Source organism: Oryx dammah, unplaced genomic scaffold (assembly GCF_014754425.2).
Source record: "Oryx dammah isolate SB20612 unplaced genomic scaffold, SCBI_Odam_1.1 HiC_scaffold_28, whole genome shotgun sequence".
NCBI lineage: Eukaryota > Metazoa > Chordata > Mammalia > Artiodactyla > Bovidae > Oryx > Oryx dammah.
This window is the reverse complement of record NW_024070212.1, coordinates 44335016-44347590: the sequence shown is the minus strand read 5'-3', so window position 1 is coordinate 44347590 and position 12575 is coordinate 44335016. Positions and strand designations below refer to the sequence as shown.

Below are 12575 nucleotides of genomic sequence, written 5' to 3'. Positions count from 1 at the left end.
CACATGCTAGTACAGTAATGCTCAAAATTCTCCAAGCCAGGCTTCAGCAATACATGAACTTCCTGATATTCAAGCTGCTTTTAGAAAAGGCAGAAGAACCAGAGATCAAATTGCCAACATCTGCTGGATCATCGAAAAAGCAAGAGAGTTCCAGAAAAACATCTAGTTCTGCTTTATTGACTATGCCAAAGCCTTTGACTGTGTGGATCACAATAAACTGTGGAAAATTCTGAAAGAGATGGGAATACCAGACCACCTGACCTGCCTCTTGAGAAATCTGTATGCAGGTCAGGAAGCAAGAGTTAGAACTGGACATGGAACAACAGACTGGGTCCAAATAGGAAAAGGAGTATGTCAAGGCTGTATATTGTGACCCTGCTTATTTAACTTGTGTGCAGAGTACATCATGAGAAATGCTGGACTGGTAGAAACACAAGCTGGAATCAAGACTGCCGGGAGAAATATCAATAACCTCAGATATGCAGATGATACCACCCTTATGGCAGAAAGTGAAAAGGAACTAAAAAGCCTCTTGATGAAAGTGAAAGTGGAGAGTGAAAAAGTTGGCTTAAAGCTCAACATTCAGAAAATGAAGGTCATGGCATCCGGTCCCATCACTTCATGGGAAATAGATGGGGAAACAGTGTCAGACTTTATTTTTCTGGGCTCTAAAATCACTGCAGATGGTGACTGCAGCCATGAAATTAAAAGACGCTTACTCCTTGGAAGAAAAGTTATGACCAACCTAGATAGTATATTCAAAAGCAGAGACATTACTTTGCCAACTAAGGTCTGTCTAGTCAAGGCTATGGTTTTTCCTGTGGTCATGTATGGATGTGAGTGTTGGACTGTGAAGAAGGCTGAGTGCCGAAGAATTGATGCTTTTGAACTGTGGTGTTGGAGAAGACTCTTGAAAGTCCCTTGGACTGCAAGGAGATCCAACCAGTCCATTCTGAAGGAGATCAGCCCTGGGATTTCTTTGGAAGGAATGATGCGAAAGCTGAAACTCCAGTACTTTGGCCACCTCATGTGAAGAGTTGACTCATTGGAAAAGACTCTGATGCTGGGAGGGATTGGGGGCAGGAGGAGAAGGGGACGACAGAGGATGAGATGGCTGGATGGCATCACTGACTCAATGGACATGAGTCTGAGTGAACTCCTGGAGTTGGTGATGGACAGGGAGGCCTGGCGTGCTGCAATTCATGGGGTCGCAAAGAGTCGGACACGACTGAGTGACTGAACTGAACTGAACTGTCTCTTTTGAATCTGAAACTTCTTAGTTCTAGTCCTATTTCCAGCTGTTGAATGGATTAGCAAATCCAAATGAAACACATCACCATTTCCCTCAGATCTATTTGTTCTATCTGCTGCACTCATGAGTTCTTCAGGCATTATATGGACATATCTGATTATATCTAATCAGATCGCACGCTAGATTCTCCATATTCCACCTCTTTATCAAGCAGATGACCAAATCATTGATGTCTGTGTAAAAAATACATCTGGATTCTGAATGTTCTTCAATAGTGCTATGTCCTTTAACTTAACTTAAGCCTTAAGCAGTAACCATGCAAATTGACAGTCTTTTAACTGGTTTCATCAATACTATTCTGTCTTAATCCAAGGCCATCTTTATCACTATCACTGCCACCTTGGAGAAGCATTCTTATTTCACACTCCTGATGCTTCCTTTCATGTGGGGAAACAAATATTGGTATAATACTCGTGGTGTCACTCTGTATCTTACCTATCTTTAAAAAGCTGCAATCAGTAATTATAATTAGCAGATATGAAAGAAGAAATTAGGCATGTGTGGCATCATCAATGCAATGTACATGAACTTGGGGAAACTCCAGGAGATGGTGAGGAACAGGAAGGCATGGCATACTCCAATCCATGGGGCCACAAAGAGTGACTGGGCTCACCCTGGGCAACACCAGCACACCCTTGCCAAGAGTATAGCTTGACAGCTGCCCAGTTGAGGGTGCCTCCCTTCCTCAATACTAAAAATCTTCCTGCTTCAGCTTCCCAACAGGAGGGAACCTGCATTGTTGTATCACACCTGTGACTGGTGAGTAACTTACCTACTTCTGGCATCTAATAGCAGGAAACACATTTGCCTTCTGATATGAAGCACCTCAAGGGTGACTTCATGGTTTCCCAACTGTTTGAAGAATATTATAAATGGTTCAAACCCAAGCAGAGAGAAGGAAGATCCACCACCTACCAGAATTGCTACATTAACATAAAGATCTCTCCAATATTTAAGCCTCCTCATTTATCAGTTGGGTGTGTATAGGACAAAATTCACAACCCCTTGATTAGCATGAAAGTCTCCTAATTTCACCTAAATCTGTAGACAAAGTTCCTCCAATCTTACCGCTATCCACTTCCCACCTATCTTAACAGGCAGCATGTGCTCCAGCTAAACAGAATTTCTCACTAGGGTCTGGTCACCTGAGGCCGTTTATCAGCTTGCACCTTGTGTATGATATTCCTTCTAAAAGAGAAAATCCTTGTTATTCAGTCACTAAGTCGTGTCCGACTCTTTGCAACCCCATGGACTGATGCACACCAGGCTATACTGCCCTTCACCATCTCCTGGAGCTTGCTCAAACTCATGTCCATTGAGCCGGTGATGCTATCCAACCACCTGGTCCTCTGTTGTCCCCTTCTCCTTCTGCCTCCGATCTTTCCCAGCATCAGGGTCTTTTCTAATGAGTCAACTCTTTGCATCAGGTGGCCAAAGGATTGGAGCTTCAGCGTCAGCATCAGTCCTTCCAATGAATATTCCAGGTTTATTTCCTTTAAGATTGACTAGTTTGATATCCTTGCTGTCTAAGGAACTCTCAAGAGTCTTCTCCTACACCACAGTTCAAAAAGCATCAATTCTTTGACGATCAACCTTCTTTATGGTCCAAAGCTCACATTCATACATGACTACTGGAAAAAACATAGCTTTGACTAAATGGACCTTTGTTGACAAAGTAATATCTCTACTTTCTAATACACTGTCTAGGTTTGTCATGGCTTTTCTTCCAAGGAGCAAGCATCTTTTAATTTCATGGCTGCAGTTAGCATGTGCAGTGATTTTGGAGCCCAAGAAAATAATGTCTGTCACTCTTTCCATTGTCTCCCCATCTATTTGCCATGAAGTGATGGGACCAGATGCCATGATGTTTGTTTTTCTGAATGCTGAGTTTTAAGGCAGCTTTTTTACTCTCCTCTTTCACTTTCATCAAGAGGCTCTTTAGTTCCTCTTTGCTTTCTGCCATAGGGTGGTGTCATAGCATATCTGAGGTTATTGATATTTCTTCCAGCAATCTTGATTCCAGTTTGTGCTTCATCCAGCCCACTATTTTGCATGATGTACTCTGCATATAAGTTAAATAAGCAGGGTGACAATATACAGCCTTGATGTACTCCTTTCCCAATTTAGAGCCAGTCTGTTGTTACATGTCCGATTCTAACTTGTGCTTCTTGACCTGCATACAGGTTTCTCAGGAGGCAGATAAGGTGGTCTGGTAGTCCCACCTCTTGAAGAATTTTCCATTTCTTTTGATTCACAGAGTCAAAGGCTTTAGTATAGTCAATGAAGCACTCAATGAGTAGAAGTCAATAGTCAATGAAGCAGAAGTAGAAATTTTTCTGGAATTCTCTTGCTTTTTCTATAATCTAACAGATGTTGGCAATTTGATCACTGGTTCCTCTGCCTTTTCTAAGTCCAGCTTGAACATCTGCAAGTTCTTGGTTCATGTTAAAGCCTATCTTGGAGAATTTTGAGCACTACTTTGCTAGCATGTGAGATGAGTGGAATTGTGTTTGAACATTCTTTGGTGTTGTCTTTCTTTGGGATTGAAATGAAAACTGACCTTTTCCGGTCCTGAGGCCATTGCTGAGTTTTCCAAATTTGCTGACATATTGAGTGCAGCACTTTCACAGCATTATCTTTTCAGGCCTGAGCTTGAGACACTCCTCCTCAAGCCCTACAACCCAGACCAAATATCACTTCAGATTAGCACACTATGCTACAGTGCCTGTGTTATTTACATGCTTGTTTCTCTCATTAGCCTACATGAATCCCTGAAAGGTAAAGACTCCCTTGTACTCATATTCGTATTCTTAGTGCCTAGACAGTCTCTATAACATATTTGGGTATTAAAAAGTTATTCATTGAATGAAAAATAATGAAAGAATAAATAATAGAAATCATAAAATAAAAAGTTCTGGACAAATATTCAGACCTTCATGTATAATGATGAGAAAGAACATGCATGAAATAAGTAGGATGATAAATTTATAAAGACATGCTATTTTTTTAATATAGCTTTTAAAAATGACTGCAAAATGACTACTTAATCTAACAATGTGGTGTTGAGCAAGTTGCATAATCTCCCCCTGGCTCTCTCCCTTCCACCCCCATTCCACCTGGAAACTCCTACACATCACTCAGCCTTCAATTTACAACCCACTTCCTCCAGGAAGCTTCTCTGAACCTTCAGATTGTTCTCTCTCCGCTTCCTGGGGGCTCTAAACTTCTCTCAGCACAATTTATTATGAATCTGAGTCTTGCCTGGTTAAACTGCTTTCCTGGATGCCAAGTTTGCATCTGCCTGTTCTACACTTCTATCCCAAGAACACACTCAGTGTCTGGAACAGCAGGCCATCAGAAACTATTGGCTAAACAGATAAACTTGTGAAATTAGGAGTCTGGAGTATATCTCAAGTCCCTTCTAGCAGTCTCCCTGGTGGCTCAATGGTAAAGAATCTGCCTGCAATGCAGATATGGGTTCCATCTCTGGCTTGAGAAGACCCCTAGAAAAGGAAAGGGCAACTCACTCAATTATTCTTGCCTGGAAAATCCCATGGACAGAGGAGCTCTGCAAAAGAGTCAGACAAAACTTAGACACTAAACAAAAACAGTAAATTCCTTCCACAACATTTGTGAATGTAAGTAAGGAAAACAAAAGTGCTAGTAGCTATATTGTGACGTATGCCTGCTACTTTATTTTTCAATTCTATTTATCCATTCCTAATCATATTAATCATCAGTGAAGCCCTTCCTCTAACATTTCTGCCATCAGTCAAAAAGTTCTCCTAGCTAGCATTAAAGTACAATATTCCTTAATCTGTAATTTGAAACTATATTGTAAACATTTCTGTTTATAAAAATGTATACACTAGGAAAAATCTGATCAATTATGACACATTCTCAACTTGGTATTCCATTCCATCCCTCTCCTCTTTATTTTTGTTAAGGCAGAAAAGGAATTCTGAAAGTTAAAAGCCATAAAAAGTAGACAATCATTCAAAGAAAAGTTTGCTGAATTTCTAAGCGCCATCAGTGGCTTCTGAAGGAGCTGTTTTATTGTTTGAAAGATGAAACATTCTTGTTAAAAAGGGTGGGTTATTAAAATGCCCTAGTGTTCCCACTTCCATTAGTGAAGTAGCATATAAATAACATTTTAATAAGAAAAAAAGCAAATTAAACATACTGATGCCATGTCTTTTCAAGCACAGATAACTATGACTATGGGCACTTGACTCCTGTACTGCTCAATTTAAAATATTTTTCTAGGTTTTTCCCAACACCTAAAATAATGGAGGGAAAATGGGCCCTTTTGAAAAATTCCTGAATATCTCCATTGTCATGGATTCATGCACACTATTTCTTCCATACCCAGCCTTTTCAAGCTCTGGCTGAGGCCAGAATAAGGCAAATTAACCTATGGACTGTTCCTTTTTTCAGGGTGACAGCAAGTGAATCAAACTATACTTGAAGCTACTACTGGCAGAATCTTTTATTTACTTTTCATGAGGTTTTGAAAACACTTTCTGAGGGACTTCTAATAAGAGGAGCTGGTAAGTCATTTTATAGCCTCCCCACCATCCTGCCAGCCCCTCCCTGCAACCTACCTCCCCCCAAAAATAACACTTCCTTATGGAACTAATTGCTATTAATGCTATGAAGGCAGCTGTTTTCTGAGGGGTGCATTAAAGGTTCAGAAAGTGCTGGGCTTTGTATTTCCTTGTTGTCTCTAGTGAGATGAGCAGGAAGAAAATGTAGCCTCTGGGTGAAGCACACAAACTCCTTTCCTGGAAGCACTAGGCACTCATGCCAAGCCGGAGGGCTCAGTCACCTCGTCACTTGCAAGCTTGAGCAGGCTGTGCAGCGTTTTCCTGAGTGGGTATTACTGCCGCCAGTCATCCTATCTTCTTCTGAAAACAAAGGTTTTTAATCTTAGTTATCTAATCCCATAGTTTTCGAGTGCGTAAAGGCTCCAGTTTAGCAACATCAACAGTGCTTCTCCCTTCCCTTTTTCACATAAAAATGAGCAATCATACAAAACAAAAATTTGCCTCAGACTTTACCTTGAATGTTCAAGAGGACAAAACAAAGATATTAAACATATCCTCTGCTCTTTCAATATCTGATTTATGGAAAACCCAAAATGCAGATTTCTACCTACTAAAATTTGTTGAAAGAAAATTCCTCTCAATGGTATAAAAATCATCAGAATTGATAATAAAACATTTTGAAAACATATGATACAGTTACAAACTGTGTACTTTTTTTCTGCAAAGTAAAAATAATGGAATAAAGAAAACATTTTCTCATTTAAAAATTCATAATTTGTAAGGGCATCTGTTTTACTCACTTACAAAGAAATGTGGACAGAGCCTGCAAGGCCCCAGATGAAGTCCTAATTCTCAATGCTTTTATTCCTAGATAAGATTCATACCATCATAAGGGTGTACTATAACTCAACTATAACTCAATTTAATTATCAAAGTGTGATTTCGTTACACAAGGATAGTAACATCTACAATGTAAGAGATGCTCACTATGTGCTAGACATGTATCTAAGTGCCTTACATACATTATTAATTTATCTATTCTTAAAATAACACCAGAAGGTAGATACTATAATTTTCCTTCTTAAAAGATCAAGACCACGAAGTACAAAGAGACTAAGGGAGCCAGATTTCCAGCTGGGCAGCCTGGCTCCAGAGCCCCTGCTCTAAGCTGCTACACCAGACGGACTCTAATTAGTGTCATATTTATTGGATTATAAAGAATTCAACAATTTATGCCAAAACAAGGGCCAAATCAATAGCAAAGAAAAAACAGAATTACTTTTCTAACATTTATGTTTTCTAAGAAAAATAAACCCCACAGCAGGAAAAATATAACAACTAGGTATAATAAAACTGGAAAAGACCCTGAGGCTGGGAAAGATTGAAGGCAAAAGGAGAAGAGCGTGGCAGAGAATGAAGTGGTTAGATAGCATCACCGACTCAATGGACATGAAACTGAGCAAACTCTAGGAGACACTGAAGGACAGAGGAGCTTGGCATGCGGCAGCCCATGAGATTATAAAGAGTTGGACACAACAGAGTCACAAGCGACTGAGCAACAACAACAAATAAAGAAATTAAAATTTTAACAAGAATCAAGTCAAATCAAATGCACAAATATAATCTAAGCACCTATCATGGCTATTATTGGGATTACAATGTACTGTAAAGATACATTCTCTGTCCTTTGGGGGTTTACAATCTAACTCGAAGATAAATTATGACAGGTTCTGAAACATCAAAGCATATGGGTCTTTTCAAAGTAGACATTTCAAAGGAATGAGAGGGTGACTTGGTGCAGTGTGTGAAAGAGGCGCCGAGGTCACGGCATAGTTGAAAGTGCCTTCCTTCAGTTGTCGAAAAGCAGACAAAACTGTATCATCTACACCTCCTAGGAATGTGCAAACAAGGACATATGTTATCTCCTCCCCTGAAAAAATGAAACTGTGAGGTCAGTAAAAATGGTAAAAGATTCTCCTTATCAATTCCAAACTAACAGTAGAGATATGTACATTTTTTTTCGTAACTGGTAGTTTGGTTTAAAGCAGAAAGAAAAGGGAATAAAATAAGGAAAAAAGTATCTTAAACTTGACATTGTCCTAACAAAAAGAGGGAAAATTCAACTCCAAACACTGATGTTGGTGTTTAACAGAAGAAAAGACTTCTTACATTATGAAATATATGCTTTTACAATAAATAAATACATGTTTTAAAATTTCCAGTGAAAGCAATATTTGTGGAGTAGAAATGCTAGTTAGAGGTAGTCTGTGCTTAATTTACTGACAGCCTTTAAAATCAGACTTGAATACTAAGATCCAAGTTAAATATGATTTGGGAATCTTACATTCTTAGAGGAAATGGATGAGAATTTTGAAAAGGTGGAACCACCTTGAGTTTTTCATAGGAAAGATATTAAATAAGGCTAAGAATTTATCATCCCAATCAAATTAGAAATTGGGCACCAAACTACCTTTAGAATTTGTAACAGTAGTTAATGAAGGATTCAATTAAATTGTGCTTATAATAAGCACACATAAATTTCATGCACAGGGATGTAGAATATGTAGTCTTTTGTTCTTATTTTCTACTCACTGCTATAATCCAAAAAAAAAAAAAAAGAGAGAGAGAGAGAAATAAAACAGAATTAAGTAAAATAATGATGATTACTTATAATTGTCATAAGCCTTGGAAAGAATGAAATAATTAGCAACTGTAATCTAAGGATATTATACAAATTTGTTTTATAAATTTGACACGTTTTTCTTTTCTATAAGCTATTGAGGCAGTTACTATTTTTATGACATGAAATAAATATTAGAGATACATTGAGTGCTTAATACTAAAGCTATTTTATATTCTCCATTGTGAAACACATAAGGGACTTACAAAATAATGTTGTATATAAGAAAAAATTAGACAAATAATTTCCTTTGAATTTCCCAATTTAGTTTACCTTTACCAACACCTATTATTATTGATATAATTGAGACACTACAATTTCATTTCACTATTTTCACTTAAAATATTATTGTAATCAGATAATGTGGAGAGAATAAATTATCACTGTACTGTCAAGTTTATTTCATTCCTTTAATTCTTCAGCATATATTTACATAATACATTCACCAAGGACTTTCCAAATTAACCACTATGGAATCCACCCTGTACTAGATACTAGGAGGAACAGTTCAATAGGGAATACTGGAAAGTAAAGCTAGGCACATAGTACATAAAATCATTTGCTGAAGTTCTCAGCCAGTCAGTAGGAGTTTCATCCTCTTGTATACGGTAACACTGGTGACTTCAATGAAAAGCAAAATTGGAATTAGATATCTGAATCTGGGATATCATTTTTGAACTTTAGTGAGAAGAGAACTATTGTACCATTTCCAACAATAGCAAACTTGAAAGGCAATCAGTCTTAGGGCAACCTGATGAGGTGATCCTTATTTTGTGCATATCTCTCTAAATGTATTCTAAACTTTATAAAACAAACTTTTTGTTTGAAGGTCTGCCTCCAGCCCCAGTCTGTGAAATTTTTAAGTTCAAGAAATGCCTCATTCATCTTTGTACCCTCCAGAATACATTTTGGTACCTGGCATTCACTAGAAACTCACTAAATGCTTGTTACATGCATAAGCATAAACAGAGGATGAAATATCTCTGAGAAAGGAAGAGTAGAGAAAGAGATTTTAGAGTCATTTTATACAGAAGTGCAATAGTGCTTATTGTAAGTCTGGCTACCACTTGCCACATAGAAGTTGTCCGTTAAATATTCTTAAAAGGAATTAAGGTATGTATGGATAAATGAATGAATGAGTTCACTGAAGAAATAAATATATTAAGAAAAGAGAAAATGGACAAAGTCTGAACTTTTTAGAGGAAGAAAACAGTCAGTGACAGTGGAAAAGGAACAGTTAAAAGAAAAGGCAAAAAAAAAAAAAGGAGTGTCATAAACAATGATAATATGTTACAGTTTCAATTCCAAAGCACTTTCACATTACTTCATTTTAATTCTGATAACCATCCTGAGAGGTAGAAACAGTATGTATTATTATCCATGTTTTGTTACAGAGGAAGAAGCTGAGGCTCAGAAAGGTTAAGTGACATGGAAGAGTTTTTCAAACAGAAAGAAATATTTGACACTGTCAAATGCAGAAAATAGAATAAGCAGCGAAAAGATTACACTGAGTTTTGTGTGCAGTTCACTGGAGTCTGTGCAAAGAGAGCTTGGGAAGGAGCAAAGAAGAAGGGTAGAAAAGCAGATTGATGTATTAAGAAAGATGTTATATATATTGAAATATATCATACCACATATGCAATAATCACAAAAATATCACACATAAATCACATCACAGGAGTACTGAGATAGGATAAGATTCAGGGCAAAAGAGACATGAACAGCTTCTCTTCTTACCCAAACTGACAAATTGCTTCCTACAATCTGATTTTCACTATATCTGATAACATGTACACATGAAAGTTTTCTTTGAAATTATTGTTTCAAGATTTTAAATACCAATTGGGTAAGATCTTCTTGACCAACTTTTCACAAATGATGTTTCTCTCTACCATTTTTTAAATGTTTTCCATTCAAAAAACAATATTGAACATATTTAAAAAGCAGTAGAGATGTGAATGCTATTTAACATTGCAGCTCTTCCAGCTCCCCTCTAACTGGAAAGTAGCTCTCATTAATGTCAACGTTGAAGGTCCTCGTAAAGCAAGTAGTTCTATTTGAGGAAAATTTTCTCAAGCAGTTTGTTTTTCAAGTCAGGAGGAGGGGAAAAAAAGGGGAAAGGGAAGGTCTAATCATTTTTCCTTGATTTCTCTAATGTATATGGGGTGAAACATATAAAGCACTGGAGAAACATACACAAGTAAATTTTGGAACAAAATTCACAAATAAATTTTTAAATGATTTAGTCAAATAAACACAAGTAAATCAGATTTTCTTTTCTTCTACTCAATATTTTAAATACTAAGTTAAATCTTTCACTCTTTACACACATACCAACATAAGCTTTGGAAAGCTGTATTCTGTGATTTTCTGAGTCACATCTACTTAAGTTTGCTAGGGAAAAGATATATTTTTCTTAATATTAGAGTTGTCAGTTATGGAACATAAATTTAAACGGTAAGATAAATTGTTTTTTGATAGACAAAAAATCAACAGAATTGCAAGTTAAGTGATTCAAATTTTTACTCAGTTTTCAATCACATACAGAGCAGTAAGAACATTATGATCTTTTTTTAGATAACAGAATACAGTTTATATGTTGCTCTCTTTTTCCTTCCTGAACTCATCAATGAATAACAAAGCACACTGTGACTATGTCTGCATATGACATAAATGTCTAGATGAAAAGTGACAAATTCAGGCCATCATCCAACTATTTGAAAACATTTATCTTGATGACATTAAACATCTGGATGTTTCCAAATACCAAGATGTTTGATGTCCTGCAGATAAAATATCCTGATGAGTGGTTAAACGTTTTACTTATCTATTGAATAAAAATGCACATTTGCAAGCATTATCTTTTTCTGTTTCAGACACAAAATGTAATTTTTGCACGGATATAGTAGGAAGCTATAGGAATCATCAGGTTTAGAAATTCTACTTACTGTTTTTCCTAATGAATCTTGAAATTAGAGAAACATCTTTATTTTCTTTTCAGTTAATAAAATAGATGTCATTTTGCGGTGTGCAGTAAAAAGTAAAAGATTTGCAAAATGAAGGGTACGGAGGAACCTAAACCTTTATGTAAAGTGGCCCACAAAAACACTGTGTGCGAGGAAAACAACGCAAACTAGTCTCAGTTGATTGACTTCTTACTCAGTTGGAATGTTATATATTTCTTCATCTCATATCTTGTTCAAAGCATTTTGTTCTTAGCATGTCCATTTATGCCACTTAGATGAAATGAGAGAAGTTCAGACTTCCTAATTTGACAATTTTGCTGTTTCTAGTGATAATTTGGTATGCGAATAATAGTAAACGTGAATTCTACTTTTGACTATTCATTAGATCTTACTTTGCTTGAATCACTGAAGATTGGCTATTACAAGTTCTCTGTCACAATTTCTTACTCTAGGTCTAATTAAAGAAAAAGCTGATTTTTTTAGAAGAAACAAGGCAAGCATTGTTACAAAGCAGGATATGTATTTTGACTATAAGCTTAAAAGAAAGATTAATGTTGTTTTCAATTCCCAGTACTTTAAAAATAATTCTGTATAAGTATTAAATACCATTTTTTAAGTCTTACAAATCAAGATTTCTTGTACTCCATACTAGAAGAAGGAAATGAATGTTCAAATGAAAAACAATTCCCTGAAAGCTGGAAACCATTATGTCAGTAAAATAACAGACAATTGCATAACACATTTCAGCTCCCAAGCACTCTACCTTTAGGATCACTCAGAACTGAGCCAAAGGCACTGATGACTACATCGGCTTTCAGACAGACTATCTGATCTTCATCTTCATTCCATTTTCCAGTTTCATCTTGCTCTGTCCGAATAAATTGCATGGCAACAATTCTCCCACCTTTTACTATAACCTTCCGTGGAGACAAGAAAGGCAAAAATTCACATTTTTCTTCTTTAGCAAGCTCCATCTAAAATGAAACAGAACAGAGAAAAACTTGAAAATGTTTCTTCTTGATTTAATATTGATTTTTAATTCAATTATTCATGCTAAAGCTTATAATGTT

The 12575-nt window shown here is 36.6% G+C and overlaps 1 protein-coding gene across 1 annotated transcript in view; it reads right to left on the bottom strand.

Moving 5' to 3' along the window:
• Positions 1 to 12575, bottom strand: part of DPYD (dihydropyrimidine dehydrogenase) — a 916336-nt gene that overhangs the window by 502926 nt on the left and 400835 nt on the right. The window contains exon 11 of the mRNA XM_040232247.1: positions 12269 to 12479. Within this exon, the coding sequence (XP_040088181.1) occupies positions 12269 to 12479 (211 nt within the window). The remainder of the gene's footprint in view (positions 1 to 12268; positions 12480 to 12575) is intronic.